The 19,194-nt window shown below is 47.8% G+C and overlaps 1 protein-coding gene and 1 long non-coding RNA gene across 2 annotated transcripts in view; one reads left to right on the top strand and one right to left on the bottom strand.

The window, feature by feature from the left end:
* The first annotated feature begins 6,213 nt into the window (after positions 1 to 6,213).
* The window catches only part of Slc13a2 (solute carrier family 13 member 2), a 26,244-nt gene continuing 13,263 nt past the window's right edge, over positions 6,214 to 19,194 (top strand). Inside the window, exon 1 of the mRNA XM_004635418.2 lies at positions 6,214 to 6,396. Coding sequence (XP_004635475.1) covers positions 6,295 to 6,396 — 102 coding nt within the window. The 5' untranslated portion in view covers positions 6,214 to 6,294. The remainder of the gene's footprint in view (positions 6,397 to 19,194) is intronic.
* Positions 7,068 to 9,573, bottom strand: LOC111817849. The gene is made up of 3 exons (XR_002821953.1): positions 9,481 to 9,573; positions 9,218 to 9,337; positions 7,068 to 7,129 (listed from the first exon to the last, which is right to left on the bottom strand). It is a non-coding gene; the product is annotated as an uncharacterized LOC111817849 (long non-coding RNA).

Genomic DNA, 19,194 nt, shown 5'->3' with positions numbered 1-19,194 from the left:
AAAAAAAAAAAAAAAAAATCAAAACAATAATGAATGCCAGTGAGGCTGTGGGGCAAATGTACGCTTCTATACTGTTAGTAGGAATATATGGAAATCCTCAAAAAACTAGTATTAGAAATTCTATTTGACCCAGATATTCCCCCTCCTAGTTGTCTCACCAAAAAAGTTAAAGACATCCTACCCCAGGGACACATGCACACCCTTGTTTATTGCAGCACAATTCATAATAGCTAAATCTTAAAAGTAGCCTTTATCCATCATTCATCAATGAGTGGATAAAGTAAACATGGCATTTATCTATAAAGAAGTTCTACTCTGTCACAAAGAAGGACACACTTTAGTTGTTGGAAAATGGATGCACCTTGAGACCATAAAATTAAATGAAATAAATCAGACACACTAGCTTAAATATCACATAACTTCTCTTATATGAGAAGCCCAAAGTATAATTTTGAAAACCTAACAAAAAAGGTAGACATTAGGAAACAGGGAGACAGATCTTTTGCAAATGGAAAAGGGATCTGGACATGAAGGTGTGGGAGGGAAGGAAAGGGAAGGGAAACTAACAGGTGCATGTACTGAATTCAGTGAACATCAACATGTATAAATAAATTGGGGGGGTTACCGAGGATTGAACTTAGGACCTGGTACTGGCCAAGTAAGAGCTTATGTGGCTGAGCTATCTCCCCGGCCAATAAATAAAATTATTAACCTGGATAAGTATTAATTTTTTTTTTTTTGCGGAACCAGGGATTGAACTCAGGCCCTTGTGCTTGCCAGGGAAATGCTTAGTCCACTGAGCCATCTCCCTGGCCCCCTGGATAAGTATTTTCACAAACTGAAAAAAGAAAACTACAAGTATTGGAGAAATTGGAACATTTGTGAACTGTCAGAACCTATATAAATGATGCAGCCAGTGTGGAAAACAGTATGGAAGGTCCAAGGGAAAAAGACGTAAGATGACTTTCCAGTGCAGGCAGTACTACTGCTGGGTATACACCCAAAAGGATTGGAAGCAAAGTTTCAAAGAGACGTCTGTGTGCTCGTATTTATACAGCCGTGCTCACAATAGCCTCCGCTGAAAGCAACTCGGGCATCTGTTGACAGATGAATGGGTAAACAGAGTCTCGGCCTACAATGGGATGTCATTCAGCCCTAAAAAGGAAGTAAATGCTGACACATGACACAGCAGCCATGAACCTGAGGACATAATAACATGCTCAGGGTAACAAGCCAGGCAGCACAATGAGACAAACTCTCTATGATTTCATTCGGTGAAGTATCAACAACAGGCAAACTTTCAAAAAACAAAAACTAGAATGGGGGTTGCCAGAGATGGGGAAAGAAAAAGTGGGGAGTTGGCTAGTTTTGCAAGATGAAAAAGTTCTGCAGTGGATTGTACAATAATGTGGATATTACTGATGTCAGCCGCACATACAAGAGTGATTAAGATGGTAACTTTTATGTGGTATTGTGTTTTTATTTTTTGGTTTATGCAACTTTATTGAAGAAAAATAAGTCAATTACTAGGGGAGCTATTAGCTGATCACTCATCCACCGACAGCTTGCATCATTTACTCAGTGCTATATTCAACAGTGCATTGGAAGATAACTAATAGCTCCAAGCTTCCTAACAATTTAAATGAAAAGTACAAAACTGTGTCATGTTTCTAACATGAGCTAACATGGAGACTTAGGAGAAGAGAGGCTGGGGCTTGCTGCCTGGTGACACTGGAAGGTGGTTCTTGGGCTGATTGTCTGCAAGTGAGTCTCAGGTCCCTTTTAGAATTAGAATGGTCCCTGGGTTCCTGCACAGCCTCCAGCAGCCAAAGCAGATGGGCAGGGCTGGTTCTAAAAAGATGAATCCCTAGGTCTTTATCTTGATCTCAATGGAGGTAAAAGCCTATTTGTTTCTTTGACCAATGGCTCTCTTCTGTGTCCTAACTGATGCTCCAGAGATGAGCTCTAGAACATTCTGGAAGCAGGACTTGGTGCTTCACTATGAACCTTATGAATTCATCCCATGCACCCATCTCCCTTCACCACTCTTCAGACATGCATGTTGGGTACCTTCCCTGGTGGAGCTTATAGTCTGGTGGGGATACAGGCAGGTTGTCAGAAGAATACAGTATCTAATATGCATTATAATATGTGCTATGAGACAGACGTCTAGGGCACCAAGCAGAGGACCTAAGCAGGTCTATGATGAGAGTTCACAAAAGTTCAGTCTTAGAAACTTGAAAGGTAAACAAGCCTGAAGCAGTAAATTGGGGAGGAGGAGGAATGGACAATAAGGCGACACAAGAGCGTGGGAACTCCCTGGAATTTTTACAAATGCAAAGCCTAATTGAGAATCTGAAAACAGCTGAGTCTGGCCTAGTACTGAGTGAGGAGCAGGAGTGGTGAGAGTTGAGCTAAAAAGAAAAGCACGGACTGGCTGTTGTAAGGGTGTTGAAGTCCCTCAGAGCACCATGCTGGGTGTGGAGGGAGAGAATGTGAACATAAGTGTGATGAGCTGTGTGGACCCAGCTGGAGAGGCCACGGAAGACAACAAGGGGGAATCAGGGTGCTGAATTTGGATTCTGGGTCCAGGATTCTCAGAGCTGTAAGCGAGGTGCCCGGCCCCTTCCTGCACCTCACCCAACTGGCCACCCTGAAGGGCACTTCTTCTAGGGGGAGAGTAGTTTTATTGAAAACAGACCCGGTGTGCCTTCTTAGCCTTGCTGACCCTTGGTCCTCTGTCTTTGAGAACATCCTTGCCCTCTTGCTCCATCAAGGATTTGGCCACTGTCCCTACTCCTTATCTGCCCTCTTCCGGGCAGGAAAGTCCCAGAGCTTGCAATTTATACCTGATCTGGTAGGTCCAGCCATCCCTGCCACGCTTGGACCGCTCGAGACCCTGTGGGCTCCAGGCCCAGGCTCTGCCTGAACCAAGTTGCTCTATGTTTTAGTCTGAGCCCGAAAGCCACCTTGTACCCAGTCCCCTCTCCTTATCAGCCATCTGCTTCAAAGGACATGCTGCTCTCACAGACTGGGCACATGTCAACCCTAGGCTTTCAGTTGTTCTCTGATGGCAAGTCCTAGAGGGTCAACGGGCAAAGTACAAGGAAGGTGTTTCCAGGTTATGACTTCTCTCGAGATAGCACAGAGATCTGTTACAGGTAAATTTCCAGCAAAGACTACAGAAGGACACCTGCCTTCCTGCAGGAACTGTTCACAGTCCACTGGTTCCACGTTATTAGAAATTGAAGGAGACAGGGTGGGGCAAACCCGGAACTGAACAGGGCCTGGTGCAGTGGGACCCTGGCTGTGATTGCTGGGCAAGGGGTCAGTTCCTGCACAGTGTGATAGCTGGAGGCTTCCCACTGGTCTTGGGACACTTGACTTCAAGATGAATGCATCATGGAAGGAGGCAGTGGCTGCTCGTGATGTGTGCAGTCGGCCAGTATGAAGCCTCCAGAATCAGCAAAGGTCCCAAAAGCCTATGGCTTTAAAGGACTAGAGGAGGAGGCTACGGGTGTCAAGAAAACAATAGCCAGCTAATTTGGAAACAGTAAACTTTGTCTCAGGTCCAGAGCATGACAAGTTGAACCAAAGGCAGGGTCAGCCTTGTGAATGAGCCCAGGTTTTCTGTCTCTTACTCACATATTAGGTAACCCTGGGCAAATGGCTCCGCTGCTCTGAACCTCCATCGCAGGTTGGTGTGGAGAGTTGCATGAACTGGGATGCAGATTTTACACATGGTGAATGTTGTTTCTGGCAGATGAAGCCCAGCCTGGTGGCTCTGGTGGCTCCTCAGAGCCTCAGGCCAAAGGAGCAGCCTCATCCTGGGTAAAATAGAATCAGGTATTGTGCTGTGTGTCTGAAACCCTTTGTTCAGTGCTTCCTGGCTCTTGCTCATGTTTCCCTGAGCATGTGGCAGGCTGGCTACATGGGAGTGAGCAGGGGCTGGGGGCAGGTCTATCTCTGGTACGCTAGCTTCCCACCCTTGCTCCCTGGGACCTGAGTCCATCCCCACCACTATGACCACTCTGCAGGACATGGGAGGTCTGTCTCACCCAGACAACCCTGGGGTCCAGGAGGGACTGATGGCTTAACAACCACACTATGTACACCTTGGAAATGTGGTTATGAGCTCCAACACACACACACACACACACACACACACACACAACTGCACATACTGACCACAGGGAACCATCTGTTCTCTGAGCTTCACACGCTTCTGTGTCTTTGGTAGACTGTTTGAAACGGTCTCCCTGCGACTTATCTTGGCATATGCAGATCGCCACACTCGGTGACCATCAGAAACATGACTAGAACTCTTACTATGAGCAGACGGGGGGGAAGAGAGGAGCAAGGGCATCAACAGATAGAGGTTCTGTTCAGAGAGATGGTGCAGCTTCTACCAGACCACCCCCCAACTCCGCAACATACATGTACACCAGCTGCCCTCCTAGCCTTTGCTCACCCTTCCCAGCTGTACACTGTTGCCACCACAGTACGACTGCATTAGACTCCAATCTCGGGCACTGGCCCAGATGTCCTCTCCTCCAGGCATCCTCACCGCATTTCTCCAGGTTTCCCCTCCCCCACAGAGCACCCTTTCCTCTGGGGCACTCACAGTGCCTGTGTACACTCTGGTTGGCTCCAGGTTTTAATTTTTTTTTTTTTTTTGAACTGGGAATTGAACTCAGGGCCTTGCACTTGCCAGGCAAGTGCTTATTCTACTGAGCCATCTCCCTGGCCCCCCAGGCTTTAATTTATCTATAAGATGTCATAGTAATACCTAATGCATGGCAAACTTGTATAGTCAATGAGATAGCGCATCAACAGCTCGCAACAAGTGCTGAACAAATGTTAACTATGACATGGACAGCAGCATTTTATTCTCTGCATCCTTAGCACTGAGCACAGGGTCAAGTGCATAACTGGTGCCAAATATTTCCTCGAAGGATTGATGAATGGGTGACACAAGGTCGAGGTTGAGTATGTCTCTAAAGTGTGTGTGTGTGTGTGTGTGTGTGTGTGTGTGTACAGAGAACAGAACCCAGGACCCTTGCACTGAGCTACATCCCTAGATGTTTTCTTATTCTTCTTGTTCTTCTCCTCCTCCTTTTCTTCTTCTTCTTCTTCTTCTTCTTCTTCTTCTTCTTCTTCTTCTTCTTCTTCTTCTTCCTCTTCCTCTTCCTCTTCGTCTTCATCTTCTTCTTCTTCTTCAATGCATTTGGTACAGAGTCTCACTACGCAGCTCAGACTTGTAGTAATCATCCTGCCTTCAGCCTCCCCAGCACTGGAATTACATCACCACGTCCAAACTTGGTGGTCCACTCAGCATGCCCAGGGCTAGCAGAACATGTGGTGCCAGGATCAAACCCCAGTCCCTGAGCTTGCCTAAGTAAGTGCTTAGTCCGCCATGCCCAGCTGAGCTAATTGGTACCTGTATCCTACAAAAGTGGGGAATGAGGTATAGCATGGGGAGGGAGGCCAGGAAGAGCTGAAAGAAACTAAATATTTACACAGCAACTGTCAACATTCATGAGTTATCTAATTAGGGCCTCACAAGAAGAGGTTGCTTGTATTAACTATTGTTATTCTATTATTTTATTAAGAAATTTTGTTTTACTTTAAAAAAAGAGAGAGAGGATTGTTGTAGAATGAGGAAGTAGCTATTCCAAGAGGTAGTGTCAGTAGATTAACATTGCACAGTGAGTATGACATTGTCAAGGCAGATGACTTTGACAGAGTCCTGAACCCCTTAGGGAGGGGGAGGTCTTGTTCCGAGCCACGCTTCTCTCAGTGGTAGACAGGATACCCCTAGAGCCAAGGCAAGAGCACCCTTCCCGGGGTACTGAATCAACTGCCGAGCAGAGAACCTGCAGTGGCCTGGATTGGGTGGAGGACCTGAGCTCTTGCCCACGGAGGCCATCAGGGATTTCTTGAGCACCGTCCTTCTCAGCAACAGTCTTTAGCAGCCTCTGTGTACAGAAGGAGTTAACTCGGCTTCACGTCTTGAAGGAACCTGAAGCTTTTCTTCCTTAGTCTTTTCCCCTCCCATTCTTTGCAAAGTCTTCCTGCTTTTTCCTCCTCCTGCAGGCCCCTCCTCTTTACTCCCACCTCCTGACTCCAAAAACATTCTGATTGCCAGGGTGGGTCAATGGTTAACACTTGCTGGCTGTATATAAGCCTGCCCCGGGGCCACCTGGTGGCTGCTGGCTGGCTGGCGTGTCTCTGGTCCTTCAGTTCTCTGGCTCCAGGACGCAGTGGCTCCAGCAACCTCACTTGGTCCACACCATGGCCTCCTGCTGGCAGGGTCTGTGGGCTTATCGCTCCTTCCTGTTTGTGTTATTTCTGCCCATTTTGCTGCTGCCTCTGCCCATCCTCATCCCCAACAAGGTAAGGATTTGGGGTTCGAGGAACAGATAACTCTAGGGGTGGAACTCAAGGGAAGGACTGTCTGGGCGTGCGGCATCCTTAGAACCCAGTATAACCTTATCACTTCCTCCATGCTGAGGGGAAGGATACAACTTCCTGTCCACCTGAGGGCTGAGGGCTCAAAAGATTAAAGGGGGCTTCTGCTTGGCACCCTGAGGTAGAAACCCACGCAGAGTGCTCAAGTATCTTGGAGAGCCACTGCCTTGGAGAACAGGAAACCAGTTCTGTGAAGCAGAGGCAGGAGGGAATAGATGGAGTTATCTGTTTATCATGTGTCCGCCCAGCTCTGGGCTGGGCTCATTTGAGGGAAGGTGAAAGGAGAGTAGGAAGAAACTAGCCTTGGGCAGTTTGTCCTTTCAAGAAATATAAAGGGTAGGAAAAGTTCACCTTCACTCTCCAGGGCTGGTTCCTACTGAGGAAGAGGGCAGCAACTGCAGGGCAACCCCTACAATGCATGCAGGGTGGGCTGTCCCTGCCTCCTCCCCTGCCCCAGCAAAAGTCAGAACTTCACCTCGCATTTATTTGAGCCTCTCTTGCATAACCCATACTGCGTACTCAATACCGCTCCCCATCTCACAAGGCAGATCCAACTGTCCTGTCATGCAGGTAGAGAAAATGACAGTAAGACCTTTATTCAAAGTCCCAGGACTGATTCTCTTCATGTAGTTCAGTTGTTATATCCTTTTAGATTCCTCTGTAAGAAAAAGAATAGAAAATTATGAATAGAAATTAGCCTATGACAGCCTGGCATGGTAACGCATGCCTGTAATCAGGAGGCTGAGGCAGGAGGATCGTTGAGAATTCAAGACCAGCCTGGGCTACAAAGTGAGCTCAAGGCCAGCCTGAACTGTATAGTGAGACTGTCTCAAAAAGACAAAAAATTAGCCTATGGCTTGGGGAGGGGGGATCCAGGAGAAGTGTCTTGTAGGTCACCTCCCTCAAAGCCTGGGTGCTAGGGATGGAACATGCATGCTAGGCAAACGCTCTGTCCCTGAGCTGCATCCCTGACCCCTGGTGCTCAAGCTTACAGGGCACCTGTCTCTGACAAATCACACAGTTCAAAGTAGAAGAAAGAAGTGTGTGGTTTGGCTCCATAGTTGTGCTGTCTCCTGCCCAAACTGATGCCTCAGGAAAGCAAAACAGAATCGTGGTCCTGTCCCCTTTCCTCCCCTACATCCCCAGAACTGCTCCTTTAGCCTTTCTTTCTCCCATCACAGATAGGGTAAAGGCCAGCTTTTTGTTCATGGTGTCCAAAGAGTAAGGGGCTGGGGTTGTACTAACACAGGACTTAGGCCCCTGTCCCATGGGAAGTGACAAGCCCCAGCTTACCTTTAGCACGGTCTTCATCTCAGGCAACAACAGTGATGTCTCTTTACCGGAAAGCCACCAGAAGTATCCAGGTGGGGTGGGTCAAGTGTAATAACCTCCCCAACACCCACCCCAGGCAGAAGCACAGCCCATAAGGATTACAGCAACTTGCCCCAGGTCGTGCAGGAAGACCTCAGATAGTGAGAAAAACCATGCTTCTTGATGACAGACTCTGTGTTTGAGGTGCTTCAGCCTTCCCTCTACTGCATCTGGCCCTACTGCCTGCCTCTGTCCCGCAGATGCTGCCTGCCCCGTCCTGACTCCCAAGAACTGTCCTAAGTGGCCAGCTTCTCCACAGGCCCAGGATATTCACCCATGCGTAGGACTCCACTCCTGCCACTATCATCTCTCCTGCATGATCGATTTCTCTTCTGGCTCTTCATGTCTTCCATCAACAAATAAACAGGCTGAAGCATCTCTTATCTTAGACAGTAAACAAGATAATCTCCGCCCTCCTTTCATCCACATGCCCATCAGACTTGCCTTCCTTCTCTGCTCTTTCCTGACAGCCAACCTCAAAGATCTCATCAAGATTTTTCCTCCCAATTGTTTCCAGCTCCTCCTCCATCAGACTCTGGAGGTTGGGGTGACCTAGGGTCCCTTCTGCCCATCTCCCAACCCCATGATCTTATGGTGTCTCATATTAGGAAAACATCTCTAGTCTCATGAGATCCCAACTGTGACCCCAGCTCTAATATCTACTCTTGTACCAATCAACCAGCTAACCCTGGAGACTTTCTCCACTTGCATATTCTTTTTTCTTTTTTCTTTCTTTTTTTAGTACTCAGCATTGAACTCAGGACCTTGCACTTGCCAGGCAAGTGCTTATGCCACTGAGCTCTCCTCCCAGTACCCCCTTTTTTATTTTAAGTTATTTATTTATTTATTTATTTGGTACAAGGTCTCACTATTCAGCTTGGGATTTGTAGTGATCCTCCTGTCACAGCCTCCCCAGCACTGGGATTACAGGTGTGCACCACCATGCTTATTTTGGGGCCAGCATGGCATGCGGTACTGGGGATTGAACCCAGGTCCTTGCACTTGCCAGGCAGGTGTTTAAACCACTGAGCTATCTCCCCAGATCTCCACTTGGATATTTTCACGATAAGCAACGTCCTCTTATCCAGGTCCAAATCAAAATCTGACTGACTGTTCTCCTTCAGCAAGCGCTTCCTGCAATCTTGCCAGGAAATGCTGCAACCCACTACCCTGTGAGCGCTAGCCCAAAACTCTCAAGTCATTTTAGAGTGCTTGCTGTCCTTCAACTCCATATGCACCAGCAGGTTCTGGGCACTCACTGTCCCTAGAACACCGTAGATGTGCCTGACCTCGGGCTTGCCTGCAGGGGTTACATTCCCACAAACTCACGCTAAGTCGAATATTTGTAAGCAGAAAATATATTTCGTGCACCCACCTGCCGCACCTCCCAGCTTAGCACTGCATGTAGAGCACTGTTGCGCCCGGGTGTCTCCCTGGTGATCTTGAGGCTGAGGAAGCTGCCGCTGCTCAGGATCACCAGAAAGATCTTACTGGCCTGAGGGAAGATCATGTTTTGAAGTTTGCAGTAGGCTTTCTGTGAAGTGCAGGTTGCTTTCCCACTGTCATTAAAAAAAAAAAAAAAAATCCTAAATTGAAAACATGTAAATTGAACCACCTATACTTTGAGTGGAATCTTACCTGTCCTTTTCTTTCCCAAACTTTTGTCACCTGGCAGTCAAAGTGATCAGCTCAAAATCCAAGCTCCTACAGATCACTTCTCTGATTACAACCCACACAGGCTTCCCATCAATCTTTGAATTAAATCCGAACTTCTCAGCACAGCCCCGAATCCCTGGGGCTTCCCCTGGGCAGGCCCTCAGCTCCACCCTCTACATCCTGCCTCCAGCTGCTCCTCTGCCAGCTCTGTGGCCCTCTCACTGCTCCTCCAATTGCTCAGTCCCCACCTGTGCTACTTGTCCCAGTGCCTCAAGTTTGTTTCTCAGATTTCCACTTAAATCCAACTTAGCAAAGCCTCTCTGGAAACCCCAATCACTCGCCGTTAATATCCCTGACATTCTATTTATAGAACACTCACTATCTGAGGTTATATATTTGTTTACTTCCCACCTGCCTTAGAACATAAACCAGGAAGCCAGGACCTCATCTTGTTTATGCATACTCCCAGGCCCTGGCACATAGCAGATGTACCAGATGATGCTTGTTAAGTGAATAAATGAAAGAAAGAAAAAATGTAGGCAAGATGATCTTTCTTGATTTCCTGTTGAGTCTGCCATCTGCAATAAGAGCCCAAGCTTGGGCCCATACCCAGTGTAGAAAGAAGGACCCCAAGACGGGGCTCAGACTCATATCTGTAATAATAGTTGATGTGTATTGAGTATATCTTGTGCACTTTAAATTGAGTCAAGTGCTTCAGAGCATTATTATCTCCCTTATTTCTTTTCTTTTTTTTTTTTTTTTTGGTGGAACCGGGGATTGAACTCAGGTCCTTGCACTTGCCAGGGAAGCGCTTAGTCCACTGAGCCATCTCCCCGGCCCTATCTCCCTTATTTCTCACAAAAGCTGCTGTATCTCTGGGAGATTATTGCTGCTTTCTCCATTTCATAGACCTGTAAACTGAGGCCCACAGAGGTAAAGCAATGCCCCATCTAGAAAAAAAAGTTAGACTGGAACCTGGTTTTGAGCTCTTCGTGCGAGACTGACCAGGAAGTCAGACGTCCCACTTGTGACCCCCTCGAAAGCCTGTCTTCTTCATGCCCATCCAGCTAATCCTCCTACCGCCTTCCATTCCAGATGCTTTTCCTCTGTGCCAGGGGTCACGGGCAGATGTTCTGTGCTCAAGCTGGTTAGTCCAGAGGAGACAAGTTTTATACCGCACAGAAAGGCTGCAGAATTCAGAAGAGGGAGCCAGTTCTTCCAAAGCACTCAAGTAAAGGTCTGAAGCAGATAGCTTTGAGAAGGGCCCTGAAGGCTGGGTGAGATTTCAGCCGGCAAAAGCATCAGCTGAGGGCAGGAAGGAAGTGTGGGAGAAGATGTGAAAGCTGGAAATGGGAAGGGTGTATGGGGAGACATCAACAACATCCTTGCAGTCCGGCGTCCTCTGGCCGTCTCAGATGATGAGGGAGGGGAGGGCTAGGCTCTCACTAGTTCCTGAGCCACGCAGCCAAAGCACCATCCACGAGCCGGAAACTCACACCCATCCATCCATGCATCAATTGGTCTTTCATGTATGGGTGAACCAAGACTCAGAATTTTGGGGGGTTTTGTCCATTTGTTTTCATCCTAGGGATGGAGCCCAAGGCCTTCACACTGAGCTCTGTCCTCAGCCCTTTTTATTTTCTTATTTTGAGGCAGAGTTTTGCCAAGTTACCCAGACTGGGCTTCATATAGGGGAATGAAACTCACAGCCTGAAAGGGATGAGTTCATGTTCTCTAAAACTAAAGAATGAGGGCTGGCCAGATAGCTCAGCACATTAAAGAGCCTGCTTCAGCAGAGTGCAGCAGCTGGGGGTTCAATGCCCCACACGACAAACTGTGCCAGCCCCACCCCCGGGGTGTGCTGAGGCAGCGATTGAGACTGGGTGTGATGATGCACGCCTGTAATCCCAGCACTTGGGAGGCTGAAAACAGGAGAATCACTATGAGTCCAATCTACGTAGTGAGACCCTGTAGACCCTGTACTAAATATAAATAAATAAGTAAACAAATAAAACTGAAGAATGAATTTTAGAAACAAACAGAGGTTAAGAGCCAAATATATTTATTAGGGGAAAGAAAGTGCCCATCGGAGAGAGGGACAGAAGGGGGGCCCAAGCGGTTTGCCTCAAGACTCTGTGCTTTGTAACAGTTGCTGTTCAGGTGTTCTAGGAAGATGATGTGGGGCAGCTGGCATTCTTGGCAGGGGTAAGAGACGCACAAAACCTACCTCTGCTGTGCATGCTATAGAAACAACACAGCAGGCCGTGCTGATGTCTCAGGGAGGGGCTGCTTTCGGTGCAGGGCTCAGGGAAGGCCTCCCCAGGAGCAGATGCTTACCTTGGGACCTGAGTGGCGGGTGAAAGCCAGTTAAACCCAGATCTGAGTGAAAAGCCGTCCAGGCAGAACGTGAAACTGGTGCGAAGGGCCGGGGACAGTGAGAAGCTTGGCAGGGGCAAGGAATAAACAAGGTCAGTGTGGCTTCAGGAGAATGAATGAGGACAGGATTTCTGAAGTCAGGATCGGAGATGAAATGTGAAGTCTGCTAACGTCAGGCTTATGAGGCCAGGGGGATAAGCAAGGAGTTCATGCCACAGGCAGTGAAGGATAAATAACTAGCTCAAAGCTCAGAGGTCTAATAAGTTAGAGTAAAAAGGGCAAATGCCTCCCAGGACCACCTGTAAAAATAGTCTCCCAACAGCATGATGTTGGTCAGGACTGAGCTCTGGAGAAATCAGTATTGTGTTTACAGTAAGAAGAGGTGACAGAGGGCTGGGGAGATGGCTCAGTGGAAAGAGTGCTTCCCTGGCAAGCATAAGGGCCTGAGTTCAATCCCCAGTTCTGCCAAAAAAAAAAAAAAGAAGAAGAAGAGGTGACAGAATGTCTTCCTCTGAATCATTCCTGAAATGCACACATGGTGTGCATACCCTTTAATGCCAGTGTAACATATCTTTGATGCAAGCTGTTCCTGAAGCCCAAAGGCAGGGGGGGTACCCCGCGGATTCACTGCTGACAGGTCGGCTGTATAAGGAATTTGGACCCTCTGTCTTTTGAGACTTTCTGGCTCTTGGGTGGGAAAGCAGAGTCCAGAGAATGATGCATGAACTTGGAGCCACATAGATGTGGGTTCAGATCTACTCTGGAACATGCACAACATGTGACCTTTCTGAACTTCTCCAAGCCCTCCCAGTTCTAAGGGTATTCCAGGAAGATGAAGTACAACAACCCATATGCCTGGAGCGCAAGGGCTTCTTCTGCCCTTGGCCTGTCTGACTTCCTGGACTCCTGGAAAACGCAGACTGGGTTTCTGCCTCACTTTTTTTGACCTTTGCCTTCAGATTACTTGGGCATGTCTCTGCTTATCAGAACCTTTAAGGTAAAGGCCAGGAATGGGAAAGTAAGGTAGACTCTTAAACAACAACCTGGATATAACTCAGCTGGAAGGCCTGAGGCTGTTGTGAAGATCAAGTTCACAGAGGAGTGTGGGAATGTTCTGTGCCTGTCACTCTGGCTTCGCTTGTGTTCACCCTTTAGTAGACCCTGCAGGCCTGGCTCTTGCCCAAACTTTGAGGACAGGGCTCTTCCTTTCCGCCCCCCTGTTTTCTCCAACACTCAACTCCATTGTCTAGTCAGGCACACCGGCTTCCCACCTACTCCAGGGGGCTGAAGCAGGAGAATCACCCAAGCCCCAGAGTTGGAGGTCAGCCTAAGCAACAGGGTAAGACTCCCTCTCCAAAACTAGGTGGAAACTCTCCATGTCCTCTGGGTGTCTTGGAGCAGAAGATAAGGTGACAGAATTGTTCATATCAAGGAGCAGAAATGAGTGGAGTTTCCCCAAGCGACAACAAAGAATCAAGTCAGCCACCCTCACTTGCACTTGGCTCTGCCTCAGAGGCAGGCTCGCCAGGCTTTCAAAGGGACTGAGGAAAAGCTTCAGCGATGTGCTGCTCGAGGGCTGTTGGTGTGGGAGGCTGTCAGCAGCAGCCTGGAATGGGGCATGCCCTGTGATTGGCTGGGGGAGCAGACTTGGCTTTCTCCAATTGGTCCTGAGTTAGAAGTGGGAGAGCAAGGGCAAAATATGAGGGAAGTTGGCAACCTGAACAAATTCTGACTTTTTAGGGCCGGTGGCTGCCAGAGTGGTGGTTTGGCTTCTGAGCTGGTTTCTGCAGAGACTGTGGGCAGCATTCTCTTGGAGGAACTGGTCATTGGCCCCTTTGTACGGAATCTCAAAGTATTAGGCATTTGACATCTGCCTGTTATTCCTAGAAAGGCTGTCATCTCCAGCCCTTTTCTTATTTATTTATTTATTTATTTTTGTTTCAGGACCTCATACTTGCCAGGCAGGCAGTGTGTCACTGAGCTATATCCCCAGTCCCTTTTTTTCATATTTGCATAACTGGATTTCAGTATAGTTGGTTTCCTTTGTAGTCTTACATATTTTATTCTAAGAGGTTGGCAGCTTCATTATTAGCCTGCCAAGAGGGGCCTGGTATCCAAAATGGGGTATAAATTCCTAAATTAGAGATTTTCCTGTGAGACAAATCCTCTCATACATATTTTTTTCAATCATACGTGATAGTGTAAGTATAACCTATGGGGTTTTCTTTCTTTTCTTTTATACTGAGATTGAACTCACAGATTCTCAAATGCTAAGCATATGTTTTATCACTGAGCTATACCCCCAGCCTCACCGTAATCTTTTCTTTTCCTTTTTCTTTTTGTTTTCTCCCAGTACTAAGGATCAAACCTGAGGCCTTCACACTGAGCTACATATATTCCCAGCCCTTTTAATTTTTTTTTTTGCTTTTGTTTTGCTTTTATTTTTTGTTTTTGTTTTTGTTTTTGTTTTGTTTGTTTTTTGTTTTGTTTTGTTTTGTTTTTAGACAAGGTCTTGCTGATTTTCAGAATTTCCCAGGCTGGCTTGGAACTTGCAATGCTCCTGCCTCAGCTTCCCGGAGTGCTGGTCTTACCTGTATGTGCCTCTACACCTGGCACCCAGTATAATCTTTAAATGAAACACTAGCCTGCTTGTGCTACTTTTTCAATTTAAAGACCCTTCAGAGTCCTCCTACTTTCACTCCCATCTCTGGATAAAGTCCAGGCTTCTCTCCGGGCTGACAAGATTCTTCTAAGCACACAGCCTTCCAGGAACCGTCCTGAGCTTCCGGCCTCACTGCCTCCTCTGTGTACTCTCCTCTCACCCAGCCCTTCTGCTCACAACCGACCTACTCATCCCTCAGCACCCACCCAGGCCCCCCTCTCTGGAAGCCTTGCTCAGCCCAGGTGAAAGGAGGTCCAAGGAAGGGGCTCTTTCACCTCTGGGGCCCCAGTTTTCTGCTCTCTCCTTTGTGGTGGTGGGTGCCAGGCTGCCGTTTGTGCCCCATCCTTGTTTCTGAGCCTGAGAATGCTCGCTGCTTCCACCATCCTCCTTGAGGGGCAGAGGGGCAGGGGGTGCCAGCCCATCCCCACTCTGTGTCAGGCTCCTGCCTGACAGCCACAGGCTGCGCTGTGCCATGATGCCCAGTCCTTGTCCTGTCACACATCTGCCTCTCACTCAGGATTCAGAGTCTGCCCTGCGCCCCCTAACATCTCTGTCTCCATTTCTGCCTCATGCAGCTGCTCCGGTTCCAAATGCACCAAGAGCACATTGCTCTCCTAATGCCAGCCCTGCCATGTGCTGGGTGTGACACTTTATAGTATCTTTACACATCCTCACATCTGATAACCCTTTCATCCCTATACTGGCCCAGCCAGGTAAGTTTTCTCTGTTCCCATTTGTTCATAAGGAAGCTGCTTAAAGAGATACACATGGGTGCAGCAGGAAAGTCTCAGTATTTGGGGGGAGGGGGGATCAAAGTCAATGAACTTTCCCAAGGACACCAACAATACAGCTTGGCCTGGATGCCCAGGTTTTCTGGCCCCGAGATGTGTGCTTTCCCACTCCAAAAGAAGCAAGCTGATGGGGCTAAGAAACCCCTCTGAGGCTTTAGCGCCTCTGCCCACTGCCGACTCTGAAGGGCCAGGTCCTGCCCTGCTGCCCCGCAGACACCCCACTCCCCACTCCTACCAAAGGGCGGGGCTGGGTCTGACTGAGGTCTGGCTCCCTAAGGCCTGCCTCAGTCGCACATTCACTTGCGGTCAGGGTTAGGGTCAGGGTCAACGTTACAATAAAGGTGCCCAGCTCCCTGCTGAGATGGGCAGGAACAGACCTGAACCTGCTACCCTGAGAACACAGTCTCATCCTTTCATGCACAGCACAATATGCTCATTGCAACTGCAGGGAATGTTGTGCAGAAGAGGACCCAGGAGCTCAGTGTATGAAAGGTAGAAGAGATTCTGTCCCAGCCAGAAAGCCAGAAAGGCTTCCCTGGAGAAGGAATAGTTGAACTGAGATCTCCAGAATGACTAGCTATCAGCTAAGCAAGATGGGAAGGAAAGAGAAGTCCAGAGAGAAGACATTATATTCAAAGATCCTTTGGCCAGAGGGAGAATGGAGTACTGGAGGAACCTGAAGGGGACCCGAGTGGCTGGAGCAGACACAACCAGCTGGAGAGTATAAAGGCACAAAGTACACAGGACTGGGGTACAGCTCAGTGGTAGAGCACTTGCTTAGCACAAAGCCTTGGGTTTCAGGTTTCATCCCCAGCACCAAAACCAACAATAAAACACATACTGAAAGAACAGTCAATGCTGTAGTGCTCCACCCAAAGACTAGAGCTGAAAACAGCTACTTCCCAGCCTGAGGGAGGAAGAGGTAATGACGGAAAGAAGTTTCTGGAAAAAAGAAAACTTCCCTACTGTTTTCTGAGCTCTAGCCAGGCATGGTGGCACATGTCTGTAAGCCCAGAATTTGGGAGGCTGAGGCAGGAGGATCCCTATGAGTTTGAGGCCAGCCGGAACTATATAAGACCCTGTGTCAAAAAAAACAAAACAAAACAAAAAACCTGAAAAGGACCACTGCAGAGAACTGTCCAGGCTCTGTCGTGGATGCTCCAAATATCAATGGTGCCCTTGTGCTTACGCATTGTGGCAGTCCTGGGGAGCTGTTGGTGGCCAGTTGTAAGGTAGTTAGTTCCCATGCTTGGGTGACCAGCTGGGCTTGGCCAGGCTGAGTGCCACTGAAATAGGCTGTAAGACAGAGAAAAGTAGGGTGGCCTAGAAGGACAAGCCTGGGTCCTAAATCCCAACTTCTAGAGCAGAGTTACTGCCCCTGTAATTAGACATATTAAGGGGTTGAGGAGAAAGGACCCTCAGTGCTGTGTCCTTCAGGAATGCCTCCGGGGCTGGCACCTGACCCAGGCTGCCCCTCCAAATACTGGCAGCAGTCTGGCTTCAGCAAACCTCAACAAGGCATTAGTAGGCCTCTTTGTGTCTTGATTCCAGTCTTCCTCAGAATAACACTTTAAATGCACAAAATAAACTGGATAGAATGATGGAAACCAATTATTTTGACATGGTTATCAACATACAGGAAATACATCGCAACTCAAATAGATAGACAGATGATCCTTATTAGTGCCTCAGAAGGTTCTAGTGCTGGGTTAAGGATGTAGCTCCGTGGTAAACCTTGCCTTGTATGTGCAAGACCTTGAGTTCTATCCCCAGCACTAAAAGAAAAAAGATTTAGTATTTGTACAATGATGCCATAACTATGAAATAATAAGTATAAACAGTATATTGAGATGTATTCCAAGATAACAGCAATAATTGATCTGGGCAGGTATCCAGTATTTTATTTTATTTGTATTTCAGTACAGGGTCTCACTACGTAGATTGGACTCATAGTGATCCACCAGTGTTCAGCCTCCCAAGAGCTGGGATTACAGGCATGTGCCACCATGTCTAGTCTCAATTACCATCTCAATGCACCTCCAGGGCCAGGACGGGCACAGTATGCAAGGGATCAAACCCCAGCCACTGCACTCTGCCTAAGCAGATGCTTTAGTCTGCTGAGCTATCTGGCCGGCCCTTATCCAGTATTTTATAGTTTCAATAAAATTTTGCCATCAGGTGTAGTGGCACGTGACTGTAATCGCTCCTTCTTGGGAAATCAGCACAGGAGGCTCACTTGAGCTCACAAGTTCTAGCCCACCCTTGACAACATAGTAACTCTCTCAAAAGAAAAAAATCTGTACGAAAGCTATCAATAACATGATTAACAGTATTGTTGAACCTCAATTTATGATGCAATTATATCCCAGTAAACTCACCATGCTGGGCATGGTGGCACATGCCTGTAACCCCAGCAGTCAGGAGGCTGAGGCTGGAGAATCACTGCAAGTTTAAAGCTAACCTGGGCTACAAAGTGAGCTCAAGGCCAGCCTGAACAACATAGCAAGACCCTGATTCAAAAAGGAAAATCATAAATTAAACTGTCCTAGCATGGCTTAGCCTCATGTCCCTTAAATGTGTTCAGAACAGTAGTTTACAATTAGGCAAAACCATCTAACACAAACCTATCTTAGACTAGTTTTGAATATCCTAAGTAATTTGTTGAACACTGCACTAAAAATAAAAAACAGGACAGCTTTACAGGTACTCGCCATTAAGGGGAGGCTAATGAACGCTGTAGCAGGGTTTCTGTAGAATGCATACGATTTTGAGGATATCACAAAGCCAAAAACATCTCAGGATTTTTAAGTTGAGAGCAGTTTGTGCTATGATTTGCTGACTATGTTTGTAAGTTCAGTTGGGTCTTAGTGAGAAAAGGAAATGGCTTTCCCATTCAAGTTCATGGATTCTCAAAGCTGGGCTTTGTGGCACACGCCTGTAATCCCAGCACTCAGGAGGCTGGGCAGGAGGGTCACTGCTGAGTTTGAAACCAGCCTGGGCTACAAAGTGAGCTCAAGGCCACCCTGAACTGCATAGTGAGACCCTATCTCAAAAAAACAAGAAAAAGTGCAAGGGAAATAGCTCAGCAGTATCAGCACCTGCCTTGCAAGCACAAAGTCCTGAGTTCGATCCCCAGTACTGCAAGAAAAGCAAAAAATGTTAGTGCTCAATGTCATGGATTCGCACAATTCCATGTCCTAGTTAAGAACACCAAGACCTAGGAAAATTAAGTCAGCAAATTAGTCTTCAGCCCGACAGATTGCCAGGCGTTGGGACAGGAACTCAGAGCCAAGGCGCCGGGGTCAGGGAAGGCTTCTGGATAGAACTTTGAGACAGGCTTGGATTTTGATCCAGAGACACATGTGGAGAGGACCCAACATGGTAATAAAGCGGGGTGGGGTGGGGGTTACTGGTTGCATGGGTGCTCTCAGGCAAGTTTGGCTATTAACAACTCCCTTGAAGATGTGAAAATGGAGTCTCAACAGTGCAGAGTGTTAGGGGACGCAGGGGCGCAGGCCTGTAGTCCCAGCCACTCAGAAGCCTGAAGTACGAGGATCTCTGGTACCCAGGAGCTCAAAGCCAGCCTGGGTGAACACCGCAGTACGCTCTTTCTTTAAAACAAACCAAGCTCCTTGACAGTCAGGCTATAGGAAGTGGCAGGTCCCCACAAGTTCACTGTATTCCAGTTCAGAACCCATCCTCCTCTTCATGCTGGTCTCCCCTCAGTCACAGGGAGCCCGAGACTGAAGACGCCTCCAAATGCAGGGCCTGAGTTCAGGGTAAAAGCTGGGGCCCGAGAGCCAGGCAGCCTGATCGCTCCACTTACTATTTATGTGACTTTTTTTCTTTTTCTTTTTCTTTTTTTTT

Source organism: Octodon degus, unplaced genomic scaffold (genome assembly GCF_000260255.1).
Source record: "Octodon degus isolate 3935 unplaced genomic scaffold, OctDeg1.0 scaffold00072, whole genome shotgun sequence".
Lineage (NCBI taxonomy): Eukaryota > Metazoa > Chordata > Mammalia > Rodentia > Octodontidae > Octodon > Octodon degus.
The sequence above is the reverse complement of the archived record's forward strand: the minus strand, read 5'-3'. Positions and strand labels throughout refer to the sequence as shown.